Below are 24,805 nucleotides of genomic sequence, written 5' to 3'. Positions count from 1 at the left end.
CAGAATATGGAATAATGTAAAAAGGGAGTGCATAGTTCGCATTTGGGATAAATCGTTCGAAGGTGTTGTTTCGGATGAATTCCCAGAGGAAGGTTCCGGTTTAGGTGAATCTGAAGAGATAATTAACGGAGTGAATGAAAACCGGGATATAGCCATAGTTATACCTCCCGGATATTACGGTTCTGTAGAGGAATTACTCGAAATATTGTCAATCGACGATGCTGGTGCTACTGAAAAAATAAAATCTAGGGTTGAGTTCTCATACAACAAACCAAATCGACGGGTGATGGTTGAGTTAAAAGGGACGAACCAACTTTATATCCCAAGCGAAGTTGCCGTTATATTGGGGTTCACTAGGAAACCAAAGAAAGACGTTACCGTGGTCACTTCCATGACGGCCCCATTCAGTTGCGATATGGATGCTGGAATGCACTCCTTATTCGTATACTCTGATATAATTCAGTCTCGATCAGTAGGAGACTCTGACGTCCCTCTCTTAAGAATTATAAGAATCAACGGGAAGGATGGAGACACGGTGGAAAAAGAGTTTGCTAAACCTCATTATATGCCCATAGCGAAAAACAAGTTCCAGACAATTGAAATTAACATTATGAGTGAAATGGGTGAACCGGTTAAGTTCGAACGTGGGAAGGTTCACGTCACTCTACATTTCAGACCCAGAAGAACTTGGCACTTGTTATAGGAACTACGTTGAATTCAATCCCCGCCCCATTTATGACGTGATTGTCAAAGTGTAAGGATGTCTCCATATAATACGGGTCACGTTTCTGTTAAGGATTATGAGGATTATTATCGAAATCAAATTGGACATGGATCCATCCCAGTATATAGAGGTTTGGCCGTGCAACGTGGTTATGGTCTGGGGTCAATTATCTCCTCGGCGTTCAGATCAGCCATGCCATTACTTAATAAAAGGGGTGCCACGTTCCTAGGTCGAAAGTTTTTAAACACTGGCGCGAAAATTGCGACGGATTATTCAAGCGGTGTACCCATTAAACAAGCATTGAGAACTAGGGGTAAAGAAGCGGGTAAGGAAACATTGAGAAGGGCGGCCGAAGAAGTGACCAAGCGAACTGGAAACGGACGTAAAAGGAAACGCAAAGTGTCACCCATCATCAGTTCTGTTCGAACTAAGATGAAGAGAAGGTCGACATCTTTACACCCGGATATATTTTCATAATGTCGCTCGCACACCCAAACTCTATGAACAGCGTCAGCTCGGAACTAAATGTTTTTCACGTACCCTATACCCAAACTGGGATAATAGGAAGTCAATGGGTGGAGTATAACTCTACCTCCAACGTAGATGAAAATCAGGCTATTATATTTCCCGTCACCGGGAACTCCGAGTCATACATGGACTTGAAAAACACGCTCCTGCATTTACAAGTAAAAGTGGTTAAAGCGGATGGGTCTCTACCGAAGGCCGCTGTGTACGATGCGAATGGTACTTTGACAACTCAGGCGGATAAAGTTGGACCCGAAAACCTATTACACTCCAGTCTTTTTAGTGAACTACACGTATTATTGAATGATACATCAGTCACATCATGTCCTCAACAATACGCATTCAAGAGCATGATTCAAACGCTATTGACATTTGGTGGTCCAGCGAAAAAGAGTTTTTTGACCGGGGCACTATTCTACAAAGATACGGCGGGACATTTTGACGACTTTTTCGAAAATGAAGGGTTTTTGAAACGGAGTAAATTTGCCCAAAATCGAGTTATAGACTTGATTGGTGTCGTACACGCCGATATATGTCAGCAAAATCGCTTTATCCCCAATCTTGTCGATGTGAATTTTAAATTTATCAAAAGTCCCAACGAATTCTGCTTACATGCGGATGGAATTAAAGCGAAAGTTATATTTACCCACGCTTCGTTATTCATAAGAAGAGTTAAACTAACCCCCGAGATTATGATATCACACGCTAAAACCCTGGAATTGGCCACGATGAAATACCCCATAACACGTACGGAATGTAATACGTTTTCCATATCTCAAGGAAGTAAGATAGCAGTCAAAGACAATTTATTTAGCGGTCAACAACCGAATAAAGTTGTAATTGGATTTGTAGACCAGAACGCGTTTTTGGGTGATTATAAAAAGTCGCCTTTTAATTTTAAAAATGAAGCGGTGACTCAAATCACCTTATCCGTTGATGGGGTTAGCATACCCCATAAACCCTTAAACCCCAACTTTAGGGATAACCTATGTATGAGATCGTACGCCAATCTCTTTCTTCAAACCGGACAATTGAATATCGACGAGGGTAATTTCATTGACCGTGACGAGTTCGCCAATGGTAATGCTCTTTTCGTATTCGACTTGACCCCCGACCTGAATGGTAGTTCGACTGAAAGTTTCAACTTTATAAAGAACGGTAGTGTTCGATTGGAGTTAATATTTGCCGAAGCGCTACCGGCTACAATTGCCGTCGTTTACTATTCCGAATTCCAATCTTTGATTGAAATTGACAAAAACCGAGCCGTTTTATTCGATCAAAGCTCATAATGGACTCTCGACAACTTGAGAAAATATTAAGGCGCGATCCATACACTAGGAATTTGTTCCGGGGAATATTTCCGGCGGATAAACTACCACTAACTGTTAAAACATTTCCATCTCTATATATTGTGAACACTGATACGTCTAAAGGGACAGGCGAACATTGGACGGTTATATACATTTCGAGGAAAAAGAATACTGAATTCTTTGAAAGCTATGGAAATCCTCCGGATTTATTTAAATTTAATGATTTTGTAGAGCGAAACAGCCTAACTGTTACGTTTAATTCACGCCAACTACAGGGGGAATTAAGTCAAACTTGTGGTGGCTATTGTGTCTATTTCTCGTTGTATAGATGTAGGGGAGTTAAAATGTTTGATATAATAAAACGATTTTCTAAAAATAAAAATGTTAATGATCGTATGATTTCTGAATATATGTATAAGAATTACTCAATGAATTTGTCATAATTTTTTCTCTTTATTTTGTAATTATATGCCCGTGGGCTAGAGTGGAAATACCGTCATTTAAAATATGTCTTTCATCGTCACATGGGTTTAAACAGAGTTTTGTTTGTCTTAAAGTTTTAACAATGTGCTTCTCATTAACAATTCTAACCATCTCCGAGGTGGTCAGCTCGCGGTTCAGTAAGCATTCGCGATAATGCGCGTGCCGGACGCGTTTCCGCACGACGCGCTTGCAGACTCCCTTACACGTCTTCTTCTCTCCCTTGGCCGACAGGATACTATACATTTTGGGTCTAAGCCCACAAAACTCCATGATCGGAGTACCGTCCAATTCATCTTTGAATTTACCCAGTTTTTTCTTGTTAGCATCGCTGTGAAGTGGATGGTCACGTGGGTACCCCGAGAAGTCATACAGTTCAGCCCGAGTGGCGAAGTCCGCGTACAGATCTTTAGTCTCGATGTGATAGGTGAGACTGTCTGTAAATAAACGGTTTGTTAGAATGGAAACAAATAACATATAAAACATCGGACACAAATAACATATGTAAAACATACCAGTATCGGTGAAAAGGAGTTTCGCTCTATCCCCGTATTGTGCCCAAATTTCATCGTAATGAAATCGGTACATCAATAACTTTGACAAGTCCAAGATGACGAACCCTGTATACAGGGTGTTTCTGATAAGTCTGCCATAAATCAAGGGGCGTGTTCTTTGGGTCAAACTGAGTGGAAAGTGTCAAAGAACATGGGGTGTACAAGAATTTGCAACGAAGATATGGCCCCCCAAACATTGGCCCCTAAAACAAGAAAATATTCGAAAATGTAGACTAAAACAAATTCAGCCTTATCAACTTGTTTAGAAATATGAGACAATTTCAATAGTTTCCCTCTAATATCGTTATTGAACTTTCACCTGGCAGAAGTGTATTAAATGAGTAGAAGTATGCCTACTCTAGTAAAGTAAATTCAAAGTATCATGGTACCTTTCTGTTGGTATTACTTTTATTCTTAACAAGTTAACATGGACGTTACAGGTATTGTTCAAAATGTCCACCAACGGCGTTAAGACAAACATGAACCCGTCTTTCGAAAGATTATTGGACATGTTGGAAGATTCCTGGCATGTTCCTGATTGTTTGACAACCTTCAATAATTCGTCTTCGCAAGTCTTCCTCATCACTGACTTCATTCTTGTACACGATGTCTTTGAGATGACCCCAAAGATAGAAATCGCACGGATTTAAATCCGGAGATCTGGCTGGCCACGCAACTGGTCCTCCACGCCCAATCCACCTCAAATTAAACGTAGCATTAAGATGTTCTCTAACTGCACGGCTGAAATGTGGGGGTGCCCCGTCGTGCATAAACCACATGTCACGAAGTAATGCTAACGGTATGTCCTCGAGTAGTTCAGGTAAAGTGTCTCTTAAGAACGTGAGATATGCTTCACCATTTAGTCTGGGTGGAAGAAAATGCGGACCTAGTAAATGATTACCGACAATGCCGCACCATACGTTTAAAGAAAATTGCTGTTGGTGACTTCTAACACTAGTTGCGTGTGGGTTTAATTGGCGCCATTCGTGGTGGTTGTGATAGTTCAGAATTCCATCCCGGGAAAAATGTGCCTCGTCGGTTACTAAAAGGACCCGTGGAAATTGATTGTCCTCTACTCTGGCCAAAAACCACTCGCAAAAGTCGATGCGTCTTGGATAATCTGCCGGGTTAAGAGCTTGGACCTTTTGAATATGATACGGGTGAAACTGATGTCCGCGGAGAATTCGCCAGACCAAAATGTGATTAACAAGTAATTGTCGTCCAACTTGTCTGGTACTTGTCGAGGGGTCCTCATCGAACATGGCAAGGACGTCTTCCTCGATTTCCTCCATGTCTTCTGGAATGTCTCGCTCTCGAACGTTGTTGGGTTGTACTTGTCCGATGTCCCTCAAGCGCCTGTCAACAGCCTCGAACGTACGACGATTTGGTATGCGTCGTTGCGGAAATTGTTCCTGGTATCGCCGCTGTGCTTCCACTGAATTGCCCTGCGCCAGTCCATACATGAGATGCATGTCTGCATATTCTGCATTGGTATACGCCATACTGTACTACCACGGGTCTCGTACATAATCCCCCTGGACATAATCCCCCCGGACCAAATTCCCCTATTTTGGATTTGCCAAGACTTTTTCCCCCCGATTTTAGACGTGTTTGTACAAAATCCCCCCAGAGAAAACGTCCAGGACAAAATCCCCCAAAAGGAAAACTGTTCAACAAAATCCTACCGAAAGGATCATTTTATTGAAAATCCCCCATTTAATAGGCATTTAGAAGTAAAGGTAAACGGAAGCCCAAATCCAAAGATTATCTTTAATTATAATGCAAAAGTATAATTCACAAGAGTGAAAGGTATTGCAAACAATGTCCCTAAACCAAAAGAAGTAAACTACTGATTTTGTTTTAACTTATTTCCAAAATTCCAATATTTTGGAAAAGGCGGCATTTTATGGTTAGTCAGCAATATTTTGGAAAAGGCGGAAATTTATGGTTAGTCAGCGATATTTTGGAAAAGGCGGCAATTTATGGTTAGTCAGCAATACTTTGGAAAAGGGGGAAATTTATGGTTAGTCAGCGATATTTTGGAAAAGGCGGAAATTTGTGGTTAGTCAAAAATATTTTGGAAAAGGCGGCAATTTATGGTTAGTCAAAAATATTTTGGAAAAGGCGGAAATTTATGGTTAGTCAGCAATACTTTGGAAAAGGGGGAAATTTATGGTTAGTCAGCGATATTTTGGAAAAGGCGGAAATTTGTGGTTAGTCAAAAATATTTTGGAAAAGGCGGCAATTTATGGTTAGTCGGCAATATTTTGGAAAAGGCGGAAATTTATGGTTATCAGCAGTATTTTGGAAAAGGCGGAAATTTATGGTTAGTCAGCGATATTCTGGAAATGGCGGAAATTTATGGTTAGTCAGCAATACTTTGGAAAAGGGGGAAATTTATGGTTAGTCAGCGATATTTTGGGAAAAGGCGGAAATTTGTGGTTAGTCAAAAATATTTTGGAAAAGGCGGCAATTTATGGTTAGTCGGCAATATTTTGGAAAAGGCGGAAATTTATGGTTATCAGCAGTATTTTGGAAAAGGCGGAAATTTATGGTTAGTCAGCGATATTTTGGAAAAGGCTGAAATTTAGGGTTAGTCAGCGATATTTTGGAAAACGCGGAAAATTATAATTAGTCAGCGATATTTTGGAAAAAACGGAAATTTATGGTTAGTCAGCGATATTTTGGAAAAGGCGGAAATTTACAGTTAGTCAGCGATATTTTGGAAAAGGCGGAAATTTATGGTTAGTCAGCGATATTCTGGAAATGGCGGAAATTTATGGTTAGTCAGCAATACTTTGGAAAAGGGGGAAATTTATGGTTAGTCAGCGATATTTTGGGAAAAGGCGGAAATTTGTGGTTAGTCAAAAATATTTTGGAAAAGGCGGCAATTTATGGTTAGTCGGCAATATTTTGGAAAAGGCGGAAATTTATGGTTATCAGCAGTATTTTGGAAAAGGCGGAAATTTATGGTTAGTCAGCGATATTTTGGAAAAGGCTGAAATTTAGGGTTAGTCAGCGATATTTTGGAAAACGCGGAAAATTATAATTAGTCAGCGATATTTTGGAAAAAACGGAAATTTATGGTTAGTCAGCGATATTTTGGAAAAGGCGGAAATTTACAGTTAGTCAGCGATATTTTGGAAAAGGCGGAAATTTATGGTTAGTCAGCGATATTTTGGAAAAGGCGGAAATTTATGGTTAGTCAGCGATATTTTGGAAAAGGCGGAAATTTATGGTTAGTCAGCAATATTTTGAAAAAGGCGAAAATTTTTGGTTAGTCGGCAATTCATACTATTTTCTCCATCATTGGTTCCGCTTTTCCTCGTAGGGGGAATACTACTATTTTTACTACTATCCTACTAAAAAAATTTCCACTGTGGAAAACGACCTCTAAAATAGGAATGACCCCTGAAGGGTTCGTCTCCAAGGTGGGGATTTCGTTCCGTAAGCGGGGGATTTTGTCTCCAGTTTGGGGGGATTTTGTCTGCAAATGGGGGGATTTTGTCTTATGCCCATTTAGACGGGGGGAAATTTTTGGGGGGATTATGTCCAGGGGGATTATGGGAGTCACCCATCACCTCAGAAATAAGAACGGACTTGGTCTTATCAACGACACAAATCCATGGTAGATCGATGAATGTCGGTGAACTTAATGTAACCAGTGTTTCCAAAGGAAACAAGTCATCAGGGGTAGATATTAGCGCCAGTAAAGCTCTCAAAGGAAATGAGGATCAAAGTGATGACGAAACGCCGTTACCTGATCAAGACCAAGATGATGACGAAACACGTTTACCCGTGAAGCAGCAAGAAAAATGTCCTGTGAAACCTGTCGCTTTGCCAGATCACGACGATAAAGAAAATACTGAACGGAAACGCATTAACGAGCTTGAAAACTTAAATAAAGATTTACAAAATAATAATGGAAGTCCTAAGGCTAAACAATGCAGGAAAGCTTGGACCGGGGACGAAGAAAATCGTTTGATTATTGGTGTTGAGAAATACGGTGTTGGATCGTGGTATAAAATTGCCCATGAATTCGAAATTAAAAGGTCGAACCAGAAGCTGAGTGGTAAATGGAGGAACCTTTCTAAAGGCAATAATATGTTAAAGGTTAAAACGAGGGTTTTAAGCAAACAAAGGAAATAAAAAAAGTGTTCATTAAATGTTATATAAGTATTGTAATAAAAAATAACAAATTTTACAGGATCATTCACCCATAAATAAAAAATCAATCATTTATTGATAAAGTGACAAAAACTCTGAAAATATAAATAATACGGATAGTAATTTAAATGGGCTTGGCAAATTTACGTAAAACTTAAAAAATAAAATTGTAACTTATACCTTCGAAAAAAAAATATTTGGCGGCAAAAAAATATAATCAAACATTCCAATTTCAAAATAAAAGGGGCCGTTATCTCTGGCCAATCAGGATCCAGTTCACAGCGTTGTATCGGAGGGCCTCCCATAGTGACGTCATCCCTTAATATATGCGTCAAATCATAGCCGAAAACGTCACTGCCTTTGCTTTGCCAGCCGTGTTTGGTACAGCTTTGGTTTTATGGTAGGGGTGTGCGAATATTGAAATTTGCAATCGAATAGAGTTCGAATGGGGGGGGGGGAGCCCCGCTTAACCCGAAAAAATTTGGCAAATGAAATTATAATTTATATTTATATGCCGCCAGGAAGACTCGCCACAACAATTACGATAGAATCCTTCCCATAATAAGTAGAGATAATACCTTTGGAATTCCGTGTTTTATCAGCGTGTATAGCGTGTGTATATAGCGTCGGTAGTGATAGATCTCAAATTCTTTGGTTTCATTCTAAATCTTTAAATGGTGGGATGACTGTAAGCAGAAGTGAAATGAGACTAGAAGTACTGAGTTAACCAAATTCTTCACTCGGCGAAAGTGAATATTCTTGATAACACACGAACGGTTGGCCCTCTGGTGGCGGTTTCAAAATTTCCCCTCCAAAACGTGAGACGCTCGCGGTGGTAGACGGCCGAACTAGATTCCAGCACCCGCGTCCGTGTTCCGCGACTTAAGGTTGAGGGGAAGGGGTAGGAAATGTTTTTGGAACTCGACCAATTTTTTACCTCTCCGTGTGACGTAGTCCAGGAGAGGTTCTGTAACGCCGTGTCTGTGTGTGTGTCTGTCTTTGTGTCTGTGTATCTGTCCGTTGTTACATCCACGTGACCGCGTTCGCAGTTTGCGAATCGGAGCAAACGTGTTCGCCATTTCCGAACTGCTTTCACAGTCACGGAAATGACTCCTCTATTTGAGTTCTCACACCACCATCTTCTGGTCTTTGTCCATCCCACACGGACACCAGTCTGTTCTTACTGGCTTCTAATCACCACCATGTTCTGGTCTTCGTCCATTCGACTTGGACACCAGTCTGTATATACTAGCTTCCAATCACCACCATCTTCTGTTCTTTGTCAATCCCACATTGACACCAGTCTGCACTTACACTGGCTTCTAACACCACCATCCACTGGTCTTCCGTCTATTCCACATTGACACCAATCTGTATCATTGGCTTCTACTCCATTATCATCGTTTGGTTTTAGGATATACGCGGCAATCAGCTAGGGTTACGAGAAACGTCTAGCCTCCCTAAGGTGGGATCGCCACCAAACGTTTTCGCAATTGCGCTTTTTCCTTACTATTATAATGGAAACGAATCGTATATATACCCCAAAATTTGAAGAAAGCGGGCAAGAGGGGTACCCTTCACTTTAAACGTCAATATTAGCAAAGTTTGAGATGATAATAGGTATAACTTTATTTTAAACGATTTAACTATTATTAATGTTAATTATTGAAGATTAAAATAATTAAAAATAATTATATTTATTTAAATATTAAAGATACACCTCTCGTGCAAAGAGAGAGATTATCATCGCCTCCTATATCTATCAAGGCCCGTGCATGCGATATATTTCCTTCATTGCCTCCTATATCTATCAAGGCCCGTGCATTTCGATATACTTTTCAAAACAACAACCAAAATGGGAAGCTCCTCTCAGAAACATAATAATTTCTTTTCTCTGTATATGAATAATAATAATAATATTGCGCTCCTTCTTTAATGGTATGAATCCTTGCCTGTCTATTAATATTTTACGATGGAGTAATACGTTTTTAGCAAAGTCTAGAGAGGATAAACATAAGCGAGATTGTTTCGGGAATAAATACTGCTTCCACTAATGGGTTTATACTCCTTGTTACTGTTGTATAGAGTAATCATGATAAAAGCTTAAAAAATTACGAGAGGACAGACCTTTTTTATCCTCTTGTTTTATTCTTAATAAGAATATAAAACATTTATTTTGTATCAAAAAATATTTTTAGTGCTAAGATTGCTTTAAAAAAATCTAAACGGTTAGGCATTGGTAAAAAAGACAAATGATGTTTTTCAAATCAAATGAGATAACGCCCACCTAGTTGAAAATTGCAGTTTTTTATCCGCGGGGGCCATTCTTAATGAGAATTTCGATGCTAGTAGGTTGTCAATTAAACTACCGGTATATTATTGTTGTTGGAAATTGGATATTAAGTCAAATTAAGTGGTTGTAAATAGCCAGCAGGTTTTTGCCGCTTCTTTTTGAGAGTATTTGATTTTTTTATGTAAAATGGAGGAAGATAATGTTGAGAGTAAAAGGATGAAATGCGGAAGCGCAAAGCGCGGGAAAGCATGAGGGCAAAAAGGTCGACGTTTTCATTGGATACTGAAGTTTATATAATCTTCTCGACACGGAGAGGTAATATTTTGGTTTTCCCAATTTGTTTCCATCTAGTTTTAGCGCGTGGGAAGCGGCATAAAATCCTCAAATTTGTTCACTAGTGCCAGGATTTACTATCAATGCTAGAGCCCTTCACTTCTAGTCTCATCTCACTTCTGTTGTAAGTGAGTGATAAAATCTGCAATATACTTGAAAGTTGAGGAACAATCTTGTTCTTTACATTTGAAATTTCCAGGCTGACATTCTTTTTTAACATGTTCGCATTTCCGTCTATAGGTAAAATACGCATTTTTCGAGGCAATTATTTTGCCGCAATCACAAGGTTTTTCAAATTTTGCCCTTTCTGAATCCATTTTATTAATTAATTACAATATCGTACGTTAAAGGACCAAGAATTGACTGTTCACACACGCAATAACGACAGTACCTTTCAACCAATTTTCCAAAAAGCGCGGGACAATACGACATAAGCAGACGACTAATATGAGGGAAACAGTAATTGGGCGAGAACGAAAGACCTGACTCGTGACACTTACGGGCCTTCTTATTGGCTAAACAACTTTGGTACTGGTCGGATATTTATCCGTTCGTGTCATGGCAAGCAAAAAACCACAAATTAACGACGAATATTTAATTAGCGAAGTTAGAAGTTTCCCAGAACTTTGGAATAATAAGCTACAGGTTTACAAAAACAGCGGAAATAAAGATTCAGCGTGGATACGAATATCAGAAAGAATGGGCTATACAAGTAAGTTAAGCCAAGGCTTAATACATTGTTTATAAAATCAAAGGTTTATAAATTTTAATGGATATGTTATCTTTAATATAAATTGTAGTTGATGAAGTGAGAGCCAGGTGGAAATTCTGCGTGACAAATACGTGAGAGAAAATAAGATAATTTCCACAACACAATTAAGCGGAAGTGGTAGAACATCGAGGGATAAATGGGATCTCTTTACATCTATGGATTTCTAGAACGACACAGTTAAAACAAAACCGTAAATATTTAAAATGTATATAATATAAATCGAGTATTAAATAGGTTTGAAATAATTTCAGCACAATTAGCAATATGTCTTGCTCAACGGTGGATACAGTAATTATTGCTGAAACCATTGCTAGTACCTCATCTGCGAGTAACGTGATTCCAAAGTCATCTAAAACTATTTTGAACGGAGCATTAACAAGAGATTCAAACGGAACACCAACTGATAAATCGTACGTCGTGGAAACGGTTACTGGGGACCACATTATCGAAGATTATGAAGAGCTTTCAGAAGAAGAGTCCTGCAGTAAAACAAATTCTTCGGATTCTACCAAACGTACTGCGGAAACCACTGACTCGGGCTCGGTAGACCAATCTGATGCTAATGTTGTTCACAAATCAACCAAAAGAAGGAAACCTCAGCAAAAAGACCAATACGAGGACACTGCCGAAAATATGGAAAGAAAACACCGAAAAGATGGTTAAAGTCTGCAAACCTGCCGAAGTAAAGAAAGAATATAGTGCCAATGAAATGTTTCTGCTCAGTTTATCAAAAGACTGATTCTTTACGGCCTAGTAATCAACGAAAAGCCAAACGATTGTTTTTGTTCACATTAGATGAAATAATTACGGAAGAAGAACAGGCAGGCACAAGAGAGTAATGAAATTAATGAAATGTTATTTTTTAGATTGAAATACATTTTGGTTCACTTTATGATATTTTATTTTATATTAATTTATTTATTTATTTATTTAATAAGGCTCGAGGGATAGGGTCGTGAAGCCGCCAGGGCTTGGGTACAACCCCCCTCCATGGTACAAGAGTCGAGAAACAATTTGCGAGTATATACAAACGGGAATATTTACAAACAGAAACGAACAAATGAACAAAAATAAATACAACATACATCGAAAATACCAAAAACAAAACAGAGCAAAATAAATAAAACTAAAAATAAAGAACCCAGGGTAACCACGGGCGCGAGGATTAAGAGACCGAGGAGAGCCAGGTCGATACAGCGGAACGAAACGACTGGCGACCAGCGGAGTCGAGGAGGGCGGGAGGTAGCGCGTTCCAGTCAGACAAAACGCGGGACGTAAAATGGTTATGGCGATGGCGAGTGCGGGCGCGGGGCTTTCGGAGTTTCAGCCGATGACCGCGAGTGCGCGACACAGAGTTAAGGTCAAAGTACTTCTCGACCGGAGCATCGATGGCCCCCCGAAACAAGTCGAACACGTACACCAGGTCATTGGCCTGGTGGCGAAGGGTGGGCGGCAGGACACTAAGCCTAGTGTCGCGTTGGGCAGGTAGGAGACGTTCACAACCCTTGGTTAGCTTCGTGAATCGATTGTGAGCCTTGACTAGCGAGGTTCGTGGCCCCGCCTGCGAAGGAGACCATATGATGGACGCGAAATCGACGGACGGGAGAAGCAGCGAATTAAGAACATGTATGGCGGAATATTATTTGTTTCTTCTTTGCCATTGTACTTGACCACTTCCTATAAAATACTCTTTGTACTTTTCACGAATTTGAGCATTATCTTTTTTATGGGTTCTTGTTCCTTGTCGTTGTAATCATCCCATGCAGGTATTCGGGTTATTTCTCCATTCTCCAGTTTGTAAATTGCCACCTTCTAGCCCAGGACTTTTAGGGTTTGACCTAGAACATATGAACATAAAGATGAAAATTGGTACATGTGTTATTTTTGACCCAACAAAAAATATACTAAAAGTCACCTGCTGTAGAGCGCGAGCTTTCGCCGCCATCTTGGAAAATTGCTGCCGGGAATGCCAGCTACAATTTATTCCACATTCTTCTTCAAAAATTATGAAAATTAGTACACATTATGACTGGAACCACATAAGCATCATAGATAAATTTAACAGCTCTGTGTTTGATAGCTTGGTCGCCATATTGATAAATGGCCGCCGCGAATTCAGGGTACAGTATATATCACCATGTGGTTATATAAAATTGATAGATATTATAATCAGATCTGTGTAAACCTCATAGTTAAATATTGAAGCCATTCATGAGATAGTTTGGCCACCATGTTGGAAAATGGCCGCCGGGGATGTCATTTAGATACAGTATATTGTTCATAAATTATGAAAATTGGTAATAATTATGTTGAAGACGGTCTAAACATCATTATTGAATATTGAAGACGTGCTACTGATAGTTTGGGCGCCATCTTGGAAAATTATGCTGGAAATGCTAAATATATTTCAAACATATAAATCTTTTCGACATTCCTATATTGAGTAGATGATTTTCATTAACGTAATAAACACCAAAAAATAATCATCTCCAAGTCGATATTATCGAGACCATCTTTAAAAATGGCCACTCGAAAATTAATACCCTAAATTCTGAAAGAAAGAAAAAGTTATTCAAAGCTGTAATTATCAACATTTTGATTAGGGTATATAATTTTATGGGGGTTTATAGATTCTCGTGTTGTTAAAGATTAGATTTAAGACAAATCTCTAACGGTTCGTTCATATTCATCTCGTCAGCCTCAAGATTTTTTTCACAATAATTGCATGTCAGAGGCCTTTATTAGGCGCAGCACCTAGCTGGGGGGCTCATCATATTCCAAATTGAACCTGCAGAAACGCCGTCAAGGCATACGGGATCGGCCAGCGGCCCCGACAAACGCCCCTTGAGCAGGTGACAAAAGCTGGACACCGTCAGTGGCGAGCCCAGCCAGAAGGTAGTCGGTGACAGGGAAGGATTAAGGCAGCAGGAGGCTCGATGAGACGGAGGATTTCCCTCCAAACACATCAGTGCCACACGACCGAAACAATGTATCCGCGACCCTCAAGAGGGTTGCCAATATCGGGGTGATCCAATTAAGGCAATAACTGGGCGGGAGCGAAGCGGCCGAGCAAAAACTTCAGGGAACGGGGCAAGGAACGGTCTGAACCAAGGGCGAACCCAAGCAACTCCCGAACCGGCACACCGAACTCGGGCCCCCTCCGCCACAAGAAGCCCTTTTGCTCTGATCCAGCGACAATGTCCACGTAATGCTGAGCAAACTAATTCGGATCGTCTACATCCAGTTCTTTACACAAGAGGTTCCGCAGTTACAGATAATGAGTATTAAACGTTGTTCTTGAGTGTCGTGAATGGGACCTAGGATTCGGGATCGCGAACCCATCCCCATTCTTCGCGCAATAAGATTTATATTCTTGCCATCTAGGGCACCCACGCAGTTTGGAAAGTTCCATTTTTTTAAAAAGTGAAGTGCAGTGCAGTGTTCATCATAGTTTGTTTTGATATTGGTGAAAAAACTATTGCTTGAAGAGTCTCCCAGATAGCGTTGCATGTCTCGGGTATAATTTTCGCCACTGTAGATTTGCCCATTCTAAAGGCAAGGGAAAGCGATCGATAGCTATCACCAGTTGACAAGTATCTACAATGGTTATATTAATTAATTTCATTGACAGTCCATATAATTATAAACAAAATGCCATAAAATGATTTAGTCACGTACCGTAAGTAATCAATTACTATGCCACCGACCAAAGCGAAAATCATATTTTACATCTTCTGTGATTTCATAAATATGCATGGGAAACAAGATTCCGGCCACTGTTAAGGCGTGGACCGGGTTTTACGTACTCTCCTCTTTTTTTCTCAACCTGTCAATATTTGATAGATTGTGTAGGCTTATAGATTTGTAAGCTTATAACAAAAGATGCTTTTGTAGGAATAAACTTATAAAGATCATAATATAAAGTAAAAACTTACTTTCTTTAAAAGTATATATATATATTTATAAAAAGGATATTTTTTCAATTTTCATTTTAAATTACATTTGATTTAACCTATAGTAATTTCTTCTAGACTCGTAAGGAGGATGATAAATTTTAATATTATTTTTAAATCTTACGTAAGTCATTAGTTTTTATATACAAGGCGTTTAGTTGTTTTCTAACGTAAAGTTCCAAGACTAATCTTTCGAGATGTGTAGTTTTAACTTTAAAGGTATGACAAATTTCTTCCGTGTTTTCTGAGGGTTCTTTCCTAGGTCGTGATTTTGTTTTTTATTGACTTGGTGTACGCCTTTGTTTCATCAAAGCTAAAGGGAATGTTTTTTGTGGGCTAACCTCTGATAAAGCTGCACTTAGGGAAATGTTTCAAATGTTCTTCGTAAAGATTATCGGTGGGTTTCCAGGCTAATAAAATGCAGTTGCATTCGGTATGTAACGAATAAAACCCCGCTCTGCTGTCTCTTCTTTGAAAGTTTCGAAATTTACTTTAGTTGCATATGAAATTAAGACCTATGTTATATTTAAATGTCTAGTTGCTACCGGGTCGATGAATGATTAAAAATATTTTATTACCTATTCCGTAAACATGTTCAGGCAAAGGCATTGGTGGGTGGTCGAACCATTTGTTATCATTGGAATTTATTTTGTGATTCATTGCTTTTTTAATTGAGTAGGCCGACTTCTCGCCTACACAATCATAGTGTTATTCATGACGGCGAGAATATCTTGTCATAGGTTAGCATTTATTTTTTGAAAAGTGTACAATGTGATGATATCAAAGGATATTTTCACAATTGAGAATCTCCAGAAATGCTTTACGCACCCTGTTTTTTTATTTATTACCCCAATAAAGTATTGCCCCTTATTTGAGGTGTTTGTAGCAAAAATCTATTTATAGGCCACTCTTTGGTTGACAATTTATTTGACATAAAAAAGCCATCGTTCTTTTGTTATAAAAATGGTAATCTGTTGACAGTTGTGTGTCAAAATTGGTATGCTCCCAATTAACAAAAAACCATTTCTCCCAATTCTCACTTAACCCAAAAGTATTTTGGTTCCCATTTAAACCAAGCGCGTTTCTCCCAATTCCCACTTAACCCAAAAACTTTCTTAATCTAGCGTTTTTACCTCTCCGAGTGACGATGACGTCACGGAGAGGTATTGCACTTTACGTGTGTGTGTCTGTCTGTCTGTCAGTCACACCCCACGTGACCGCGTTCGCAGTTTGCGTATCGGAGCAAACGTGTTCCCAATTTCCGGACTGCATTGACAGTTCACGGAAATTTGGAAAATTGTGTTTGTCTCCGCTGGCTATTCTACGTGAGTTCCCACACCACCAGTTTTGGTTTCGTCCACTCCACATGGACACTAGTTTGTGTATACCACATACACCTTAATCCATCCTCATTGGCGTCCAACAACCACCATCTACTGGTCTTTCGTCTATACCCACATAGACACCAATCTGCAACATTGGCTTCTAACACCACCATCTACTGGTCTTTCGTCTATACCACATTGGCACCAATCAGTTGCATTGGCTTCTACTCCATCGTCGTCGTTAGGTTTAAGATTTACGCGGCGAGCGGCTAGGGTTACGAGAAACGTCTAGCCTCCCAATGGCAGGGCTTCCACCATCGGTTCACGCGAAAGCGTTTTTATCTATTGTTATAATGGAAACGAATCGTATATATACCCCAAAATTTGAAGAAAGCGGGCAAGAGGGGTACCCTTCACTTTAAACGTCAATATTAGCAAAGTTTCGAAAGATACTAGGTCCAACTTCCTTTTTTCCTATGTCGCTATGACCAGCCTCTTCTTTCATATCCCACCGTCCCGAGGAAAGGGGTCCGGGACTTTGACGCGTGCACAGATTACTCTGTTTCCTATTTCTGCTTCTAAAATAAAAATCTTTCAATGACCTCACATTTGCGCTAAACGCGGGAGGCTATGGGCAACCCCAGGCTCCGTTTAGATAAGCTCAATCGCGTAGCGAACGTTCCTATCATAGAAGCCATCTCTCCTCTGAAGTTGTTTCTTATATGGAATAGTCGAATATGTCTATTTGAAGGGATGTCTTGAAGCGCATATGCCATCATGAATGAGATTTTCACTAGGCTGCAATGAATCGGGCTGAAGACCTAGACGTAATTAAGAGTTATAAATATTATGATATCATGGCCCAAATAACAATATTTTTAAACCACTTCTCCTCTTCAAAAGACGCGAGTTTTCTCTTAAAGGTACAGTGCCACCCAATTTTGGACCAAAAACCTGTCGTATGGTGGCGCCAAAGTAGAAAAAGCGGACAAAACCTGAAACTTTTGGTCACGTGTAACAATTTTCGGGGAATTTTAAACTCTCCGACCCTTATTTCAACCCTCCAGGTTGTCAACCCCCAATTTTAGTTTACCCCTTTTTTGGCATAATGGGATGGGTCTTCCATGAAAGGAGCTTGAAATTCCAATTTTCTTTTTATCAAAAAACATATTACTATCCCACTGTGACCCTAAAGAACGAAACCAACTAACTAGTTAAGCTGACGCCAAATAAATGTCACATATGTGCATTAGATAAAGTTTTTGTTAAAAAAGACACTATAACCTGATTGCAGTTGAAAGTTGGAAAACTTTGTTGACCTAAAAAAACGGAAAACCCTACTTCTTTTCATTTCATTTCAAGTACCCCACCCTCTTCTTTCTCTCGCTCTCGCGACTCGCGCGCGCACATTCGTTTTCGTTTTACAGTGTTAGTGTGTAAATTAACAAAAATGGAAGGAATTCTAGAAATGCCGTGCAATTGTAGGAATTCTTGCTCCCGATCAATTTCCGCAAATTCAAGAAATGGTACTGGTACTGTAGAGCTAGAGGCATCAAATGTCTCTCAACATGTGGATGGGCGCCTGGAAAGGTGCCATGTTCTAATATGCTAGAGAATGTAAGTAAAAACAATTGAAAAGGTCTATAGAGTATTTTCGGTAGAGGGGGAATGGACTATGTATCCCTAATGTTGTGGCCAACTTTGTAATAGAGAATACTATTTTCCCCCGGAAGGGGGATATCCCTAAGGTAAGAGAGAGAGAGAGGGGGTTTATACGGGAAAGGAACTAGTCTAGCAAATCCGTACCATTGACAGTGCCAAAATGATTACACGCAATTAGTATAGGTGTACGTACCCCGAAGGGTCCGTCATTCGAAAAAAAAACGTACGGGATTTTTATGGATTTTTACGTTTTTTTTTAAATGGATTTGTCAATTTTTTATAAAAATCCAAAATCCAGTAGTATTTTCAAAATAACCGTTGTGATTTTTAATTTTTTCATGGAATTTCGTATTTTTTTCGGGATTTCGTATTTTTTTTCGGGATTTTGTATTTTTTCGGGATTTCATAATTTGTTTTGGGAATATCGTTATTTGTTTTGGGATTTCGTATTTTTTTCGGGATTTCGTATTTTTTTTCGGGATTTTGTATTTTTTCGGGATTTCATAATTTGTTTTGGGAATATCGTTATTTGTTTTGGGATTTCGTATTTTTCTAGAATTTTGTATTTTTAACTGTAATTTGTATCGTCTTCCTGGAATTGTGAATTTTGGTTAATGTGGAATTTCTCAAAATTTTGAATTTTTTTGCTGGATTTTCACAAAATATTGAATTTTTTTGGTGGATTTTTACAAAATTTTTAATTTTTGTGGAATTTCTCAAATTTTGAATTTTTTTGGGTGGATTTTCACAAAATTTTGGATTTCTAAAAAAATTACGAACACACTCCCGGATTTAAAGTGTTATTTTGGATTTCTATTTTTGGATTTTTGGTGGATTTTTGGATTTTTTACATAGTTTTATATATTTTGAAACTTTTGAAAGATCTTCGGATTTTTCAAAAATACAAAATCCTTTTTGTATTTTCACTGGAATTTTGGATTTTTTTAGGATTTTTCCCCGAGCGTACGGGATTTTTTGGCAATGACGGACCCCTCGACGTAGGCCTACCCCTTGCCCAAAAAATACACTACAAGAGGTCTAATAGAGTTCCTAAAGCATTCCTCAAAACTCTACAGGTGAATTTTTCTTCAAAGGTTTTATATGACCATAAGTTCCCCTCTTGCAAGAGCGCGCCCAGATCGAGGGAGGGATACACAGTCTCTACCCCGCTCTACCGCCACTAGTCTATTCATGTTACTGTATTTACCTCCATTGAGACCGCTATGCGCTCAATCTTGCAACATAGGTAGGGGAGGGGGTCATGGAGAACTTCTTGAACTCACGAAGGTAGGCTCGTCATTTTCTATCCACAAATGGTGGATAACCGATAATTTATAAAGAAAGTTGTGGATATAATACAATTTAACATGTAAGTTCTGTGGATAGTTTTCGAGTATAGATACATATAAAATACCGTGGATAATGGATAGATAATGCCGAGCTCTACGCGACGGAAATATAGCACGGAAATTTTAAACACCTGCTAATTTTCCTCCTTTTCCAATATTTTCCTATTTGATGGTTTCGGTAGGTGTTTAAATTTTCATATCATAGCATGGATAAAGGATGCGAGTAAGGAAATTAGTTTTCACGCAACTACCCATTTCTGACCACAGCTTATTCGGTAAATACACCATTCCATCATCGGTTGTCAGCACGCGCAAAGGTAGGTCTCTGTGTTAGAGCAGCTTTATGCGTGCTGGCAAGAGACGAAAAAAATACTGATTGCCAGATTTTAAATTCTGAAAATCACCATTTCTTTCGTCTCTATAGACTAGTGGCGGTAGAGAGGGGCGTAGACTGTGTATCCCTCCATTCGGGCGCGTTCTTGTAAGAGGGAATAATGTGCGCTCCCAGTAGGCGGATGACACTGAGCTAAGAGATAGAAGGGTATGACGTTTGCATACGTAGTACTGCCATTACTCTATCAGTACGCCGGAATCTACGATTTCGGTTACTGCTAAGCAGCTTCAACATAGAGACCTAGCTTTGCGCGTGCTGACAGCCAAAACTGGAACAGAGTATATAGATAGTTTACAGTCTAGGAGGATTCATACCATTTACAAAAGGAGGCCTGACTTTATACTCACCTAGTGAGTCTGGCCTCCCTGTGTAAATGGTATGGATCCTCCTAGGGTTTAAACAACGTATATCGAATAAGCTGCTGTCGGAAATAGGTAGTTGCCTATCCTCTAAGCGTGAAAACTAATTTCATCACGCGCGTTCTTTACCCATGGGTATACTTTAGTCCTTCAATTTGCTCGAAACTACAATAGGAATATGGACTGTAAAACTATATCAGTTGAAGGGGGGAAACGTCATAGTTGGGGCTGCCAATAAATGGAGCAGGTTTTCACTCTCCCTCGTGCGGGCCGCTGAAGAACTCAATGCAAAATTTTGCGCACAATAGACTAGCGAAACCTTGCCTCAAAAGCTCTCCCCCCCCCGAATTGAAATAGCTTTGCAGTCATTTCTCGCGTCGTTCTCGAACTAGTACTCAGTAACTCAAGTCTCTAGCATTGGGAAGCATCATACTTATTGTACAAGCTTATAAACTTATGGTGCTATTTGAACCGGCTTTCAGTTCAGTGAAAACCAAAGACGCAGCATATAACTAGTCTTTGTGAAAACTAAGCTTTAGTTTTCCGTCATTGGAATATTCTGCGAACATTGTGACTTATAAAAGGCTCTACAACTTATTAATTCTTATAGGCAGAAATTTTGAATGTGGAAAAACGTAGCAAAAATATAAAGCTTAAAACTAGGCCTATATCGAAAAAACATAAGTCCTCGAATGAAGGACATGTTGCTGTTCCTGAATTTGACGAAAAAAGAACAGAGGTATATAAAACAATTTGGCTAAAGTATTTTGGCTATCAGCTAAAACGATAGTAACAGAAATTTATATTTAAAGGTTATTTTGTCCGAGGATTCGTCTGAAAGCGACCTGTTCCAACCATCACCAGTAAAAAAAGAAAGTGATTAAAAGAAAACCTGCAAGGGACAAGCCAGTTTTAAAACATCCAGCTTGCCCTACAAATTGTGTTGTTCCACATCAATTAATTGAAAAGAACTAAAGGTGAGTTCAGAGAGACACAAATTCCCATGGTCGACGTCGTCATAGTCCCGTCCCCATTGAATCTCGACATGTTATACCAGGGGGCGGGGCTAAAATGGGACCTTCCTGTGGAATGGAGATAAAGCTAGAAATAACCTAATTTGAAGCTCCCTTTTAAAATGAATATATGCCTTCCTGACCACGTTTAGTTTAAGGTTAAGTTAATTATTAAATAAAAAAATTAGGTTGCTGCTAAAAACGCCAGCCGTGAAGCGTTGGAATGGTTTGTTTTGGAAGTCGGACCGAAATTCCCAGAAGCTTTGTCAATAATTTATGAAAAATGTGACAGTAGGTATTTTATTTTGTTTCTATAAGTTAGTATTTTAATTATTATTCTATAGTTGAAGCAAATAAGGACAAAGAAATGCCATTTGTATGGGACAGAATAAAAGATCAAGAGCCCAATCAACAATACCCGTGATCCCTCCCACCGAAAAGATGTATTTGCGGTAATTGTCGTGAGATTCCGCTTGCGGTGGAAAACGTCTGCTGCAGGCAGGAGATTTATACTACTACTAGAGCAATGTTTGCTCTTGTTTGTTTATATCAACCAATTTTGACTATAAGCATGAGGTTCAGAAATGAAGCTGCAACTCGGAGAGGGTTAGTTGCATCAAACAATAACTTCAGGTAATCTCATTTAAGCGTCGTTTATTACACTCCTTAAATTGCTTTTAACTAGTATAAATTAATAGGCACCATGCGTATAAGAAATACACCCTCATGGATTATGGAAGGTTGGGGGCTGGCAATCGAGTCATAATACCTTCTTGTTGCGTTTTGCGCATCAGGCAAGCTTTTCCATCACCTGATGGGGTGTACAAGGGATTTATAAGAGGAAGAATAATTGAGGGATAGTGAGGTTTATTTTCAATACTAAAAGACTGAACATTTTAAGATTTCTTTAAAATCTTGATAAATGTTTTTCCAAAAGTTCTTCGTTAGACGGCTTTTCTATCATGCTTATGCTTTGGAATAAATGCCTTGGATCTGTTTCATCAAAATCTCTCGTGTCCGTAATTTTTCCCTGATGAATAAAAATCTTTCATGTTTAAATTTTTCCCTGATGAATAAAAATCTTTCATGTTTAAATTTTTCCCTGATGAATAAAAATCGTTTCATGTTTAAATTTTTCCAGAAAATTAATTAACATCTAAGCACAGTAGTTGGTATAGTAGTTTTTCTTCAAAGATCATCTCCAATAAACAGTTCATATATGCATATTCTTTTTCTCCATAAACTTTCCCGACAACATAAGTTTTTGCTTTTTGCTATAATAGAATCGGTACCTCAATTCACCAGCTTTATTGCGCGCTTGTGGTCTATTTGCATGTTCGTTGTAATCTATAGCAGCTAATATTATACGGACACGATAGCTGGGCCAACTGTACATTGTAAATAGATTTTAGAGAAAAACACTGAGGTTTTTGCAGGTGTAGAGTTTTTTTATTAAAACTTTCACTTACGTGTAGCTGTTACGTTTCGATACATAACCCAAAATTTGGTTGTGAAAGGATTCTAGAAACCCAGTGTGCTTTAATAATAATTAATTTGATTGTACAAGCAAATGTTAGCAACAGCTAATAAATATGCATGATTTACCTGAACCTTACATAGTACTGCAAGTTCCTTTCCAAATACTTGTTAAGCACAATTTCTTCTAATGCTTTGTAAGCCCGAGAATTAACTTGAAGCCATGGTTTGTCTCTGTCTTCTTCTGGCAAGGGCATTTCATGCTGACAAGCGTAACCTGCTCCAAAATCAGTGGCCCATTCGTGATAGTTTGTCACATGATTTAGCGTACTTTGAAATGATGCCTTTTTGATAATTTTTTATTTAAATTGTAAGTGCGAAGTAGTTCCGATTTCGTCTAAAATTATTACATACTAGCAATGTTTCATAACTCCCCCCACATTCTCGACAACAGTACCAAAGATGGTTCCTTATTTCTCCCGCCCATTTAGCTAGGTCAGAACAGTCTTTTGCTTTTGACGCCTTAAAAATAATATTGAATTAGAAAGTTGTAATTTGTGATTAAAGACTGCAGATATACTTCTAAAATTTTTTTTAGACTTTAACAATCAAATAGAAATCGATCAACTGAAAAACAAATTCTTTAAATACTTTCAAAAACGACAGATTTTTTTCAGTCGGTTTCGCGTTTATAAAAAACAAACTGCACCACTCTCCCGAAAACCGAACTATTCCGCTTTTGAGGATTAACGTCAGCAAAACTCTACGATAAAACTTTGATTCAAAAACATTCACTGATTCTATCTTTACATTTATATCCATTTTAGTACAAGTATTCCCCGCATCCTCCATTTTTCTATCACTGCCTCGGTCAAAACAAAGATGACACCCCTTTAAATTAGTTGTTTTTTTCGGAGGACAGGAGTGACCGTCACGCGCTGTGTAACAATCTAAATATCATAATGAAAATTTAAGAGCATCAATCACGCAAAATTCTCAAAAACCCTTAAAATCATTGTCGCATTTACTTTAAATTTACTTCCCTTTTATATATTTCAATATTTCCCTAGAAAATGCCCAAAGATATTTCCAAAGAAAATGCACAAAGATAGTTCCCAAGAAAATGCCCAAAGTTATTTCCAAAGATATTTCCCAAGAAAATTCTTAAGATATTTCCCAAGAAAATTCTTAAGATATTTCCCAAGAAAATTCTTAAGATATTTCCCAAGAAAATACTTAAGATAATTCCCAAGAAAATTCTTAAGATATTTCCCAAGAAAATACCAAAGATATTTCCCAAGAAAATACCAAAGATATTTCCCAAGAAAATACCAAAGATATTTCCCTAGAAAATTCCAGAGATTATTTCCCTAGAAAATTCCCAAGATATTTCCCAAGAGAATTCCAAAAGATTTTTCCCTAGAAAATTCCAAATATGTTTCCCGGGAAAATTCCAAAGATATTTCGCGAGGAAATTCCAAAGATATTGCCACTATTGAGAGACACTAGAGTTTTGCTCAAATCCTTGCAGTAATAGCTATCCATCACAAAAATCTTTAGAACTCTTTAAAAAATTCCTTGGGAAATTGGGGAATATTGGCATCTTTTTCTTTTAAATTTGGAAATATCTTTGTAATATCCTTGTAAAATAACTTTGGAGCTTTCTTGGGAAATATATAGGGAAAATTATGGGACGAATTAATTTAGCCCTCTAGCAACGAGGGTGAGACTACTTATTAGGTCAGACATTTAATCGACTTACAAACATCCGAAAACGGCACAAAGTTTTAACCTTGAGCAAATGTATGGGGTACTAAGTGGGGTATGGAGGCTTCAATTGCCAAGCCGTAGATATAGACGTTGTTGTTAAATTTAATTATGTATTTTCACTTTGAGTTTTACGAGTACCAGATAAGTGTTTTACCTAACATAATCTACAATATTTTTTAAAAAAATATTCTGTAATTGCGCTCGAAATAAGGATAAAACATGCCACAAGGGAATAACTTTTATGTTAATCTTACTTTTCAAAAGTGAAAGTTCCTAGATGATGAAAGTTCGTATAAGCAAAAGTTTCGACTGCCAGCTTATATTCCCTGTAAATCTAAACATAACG

The 24,805-nt window shown here is 38.5% G+C and overlaps 2 protein-coding genes across 2 annotated transcripts; one reads left to right on the top strand and one right to left on the bottom strand.

The window, feature by feature from the left end:
• The first annotated feature begins 1,200 nt into the window (after positions 1 to 1,200).
• On the top strand, positions 1,201 to 2,538 carry LOC149649101 (uncharacterized protein F54H12.2-like). The gene has a single exon (XM_089849439.1). The coding sequence runs from the start codon at positions 1,201 to 1,203 to the stop codon at positions 2,536 to 2,538; it is 1,338 nt and encodes a 445-aa protein (XP_089705565.1).
• A 19,406-nt stretch (positions 2,539 to 21,944) lies between these two features.
• On the bottom strand, positions 21,945 to 23,511 carry LOC149649100 (uncharacterized). Its single transcript, XM_089849438.1, has 8 exons — positions 23,500 to 23,511; positions 23,394 to 23,452; positions 23,270 to 23,288; positions 23,104 to 23,211; positions 22,819 to 23,033; positions 22,683 to 22,751; positions 22,516 to 22,601; positions 21,945 to 22,024 (listed from the first exon to the last, which is right to left on the bottom strand). Exons 1-8 carry the CDS (start codon positions 23,509 to 23,511, stop codon positions 21,945 to 21,947), a joined length of 648 nt encoding a protein of 215 aa, XP_089705564.1.
• Between the last annotated feature and the right edge of the window lie 1,294 nt (positions 23,512 to 24,805).

The sequence above is a fragment of the Phalangium opilio genome, unplaced genomic scaffold (assembly GCF_054372755.1).
Source record: "Phalangium opilio isolate 3A_F unplaced genomic scaffold, DU_Popi_V2 ptg000088l_1, whole genome shotgun sequence".
In the NCBI taxonomy this organism is placed as follows: domain Eukaryota; kingdom Metazoa; phylum Arthropoda; class Arachnida; order Opiliones; family Phalangiidae; genus Phalangium; species Phalangium opilio.
The sequence above is the reverse complement of the archived record's forward strand: the minus strand, read 5'-3'. Positions and strand labels throughout refer to the sequence as shown.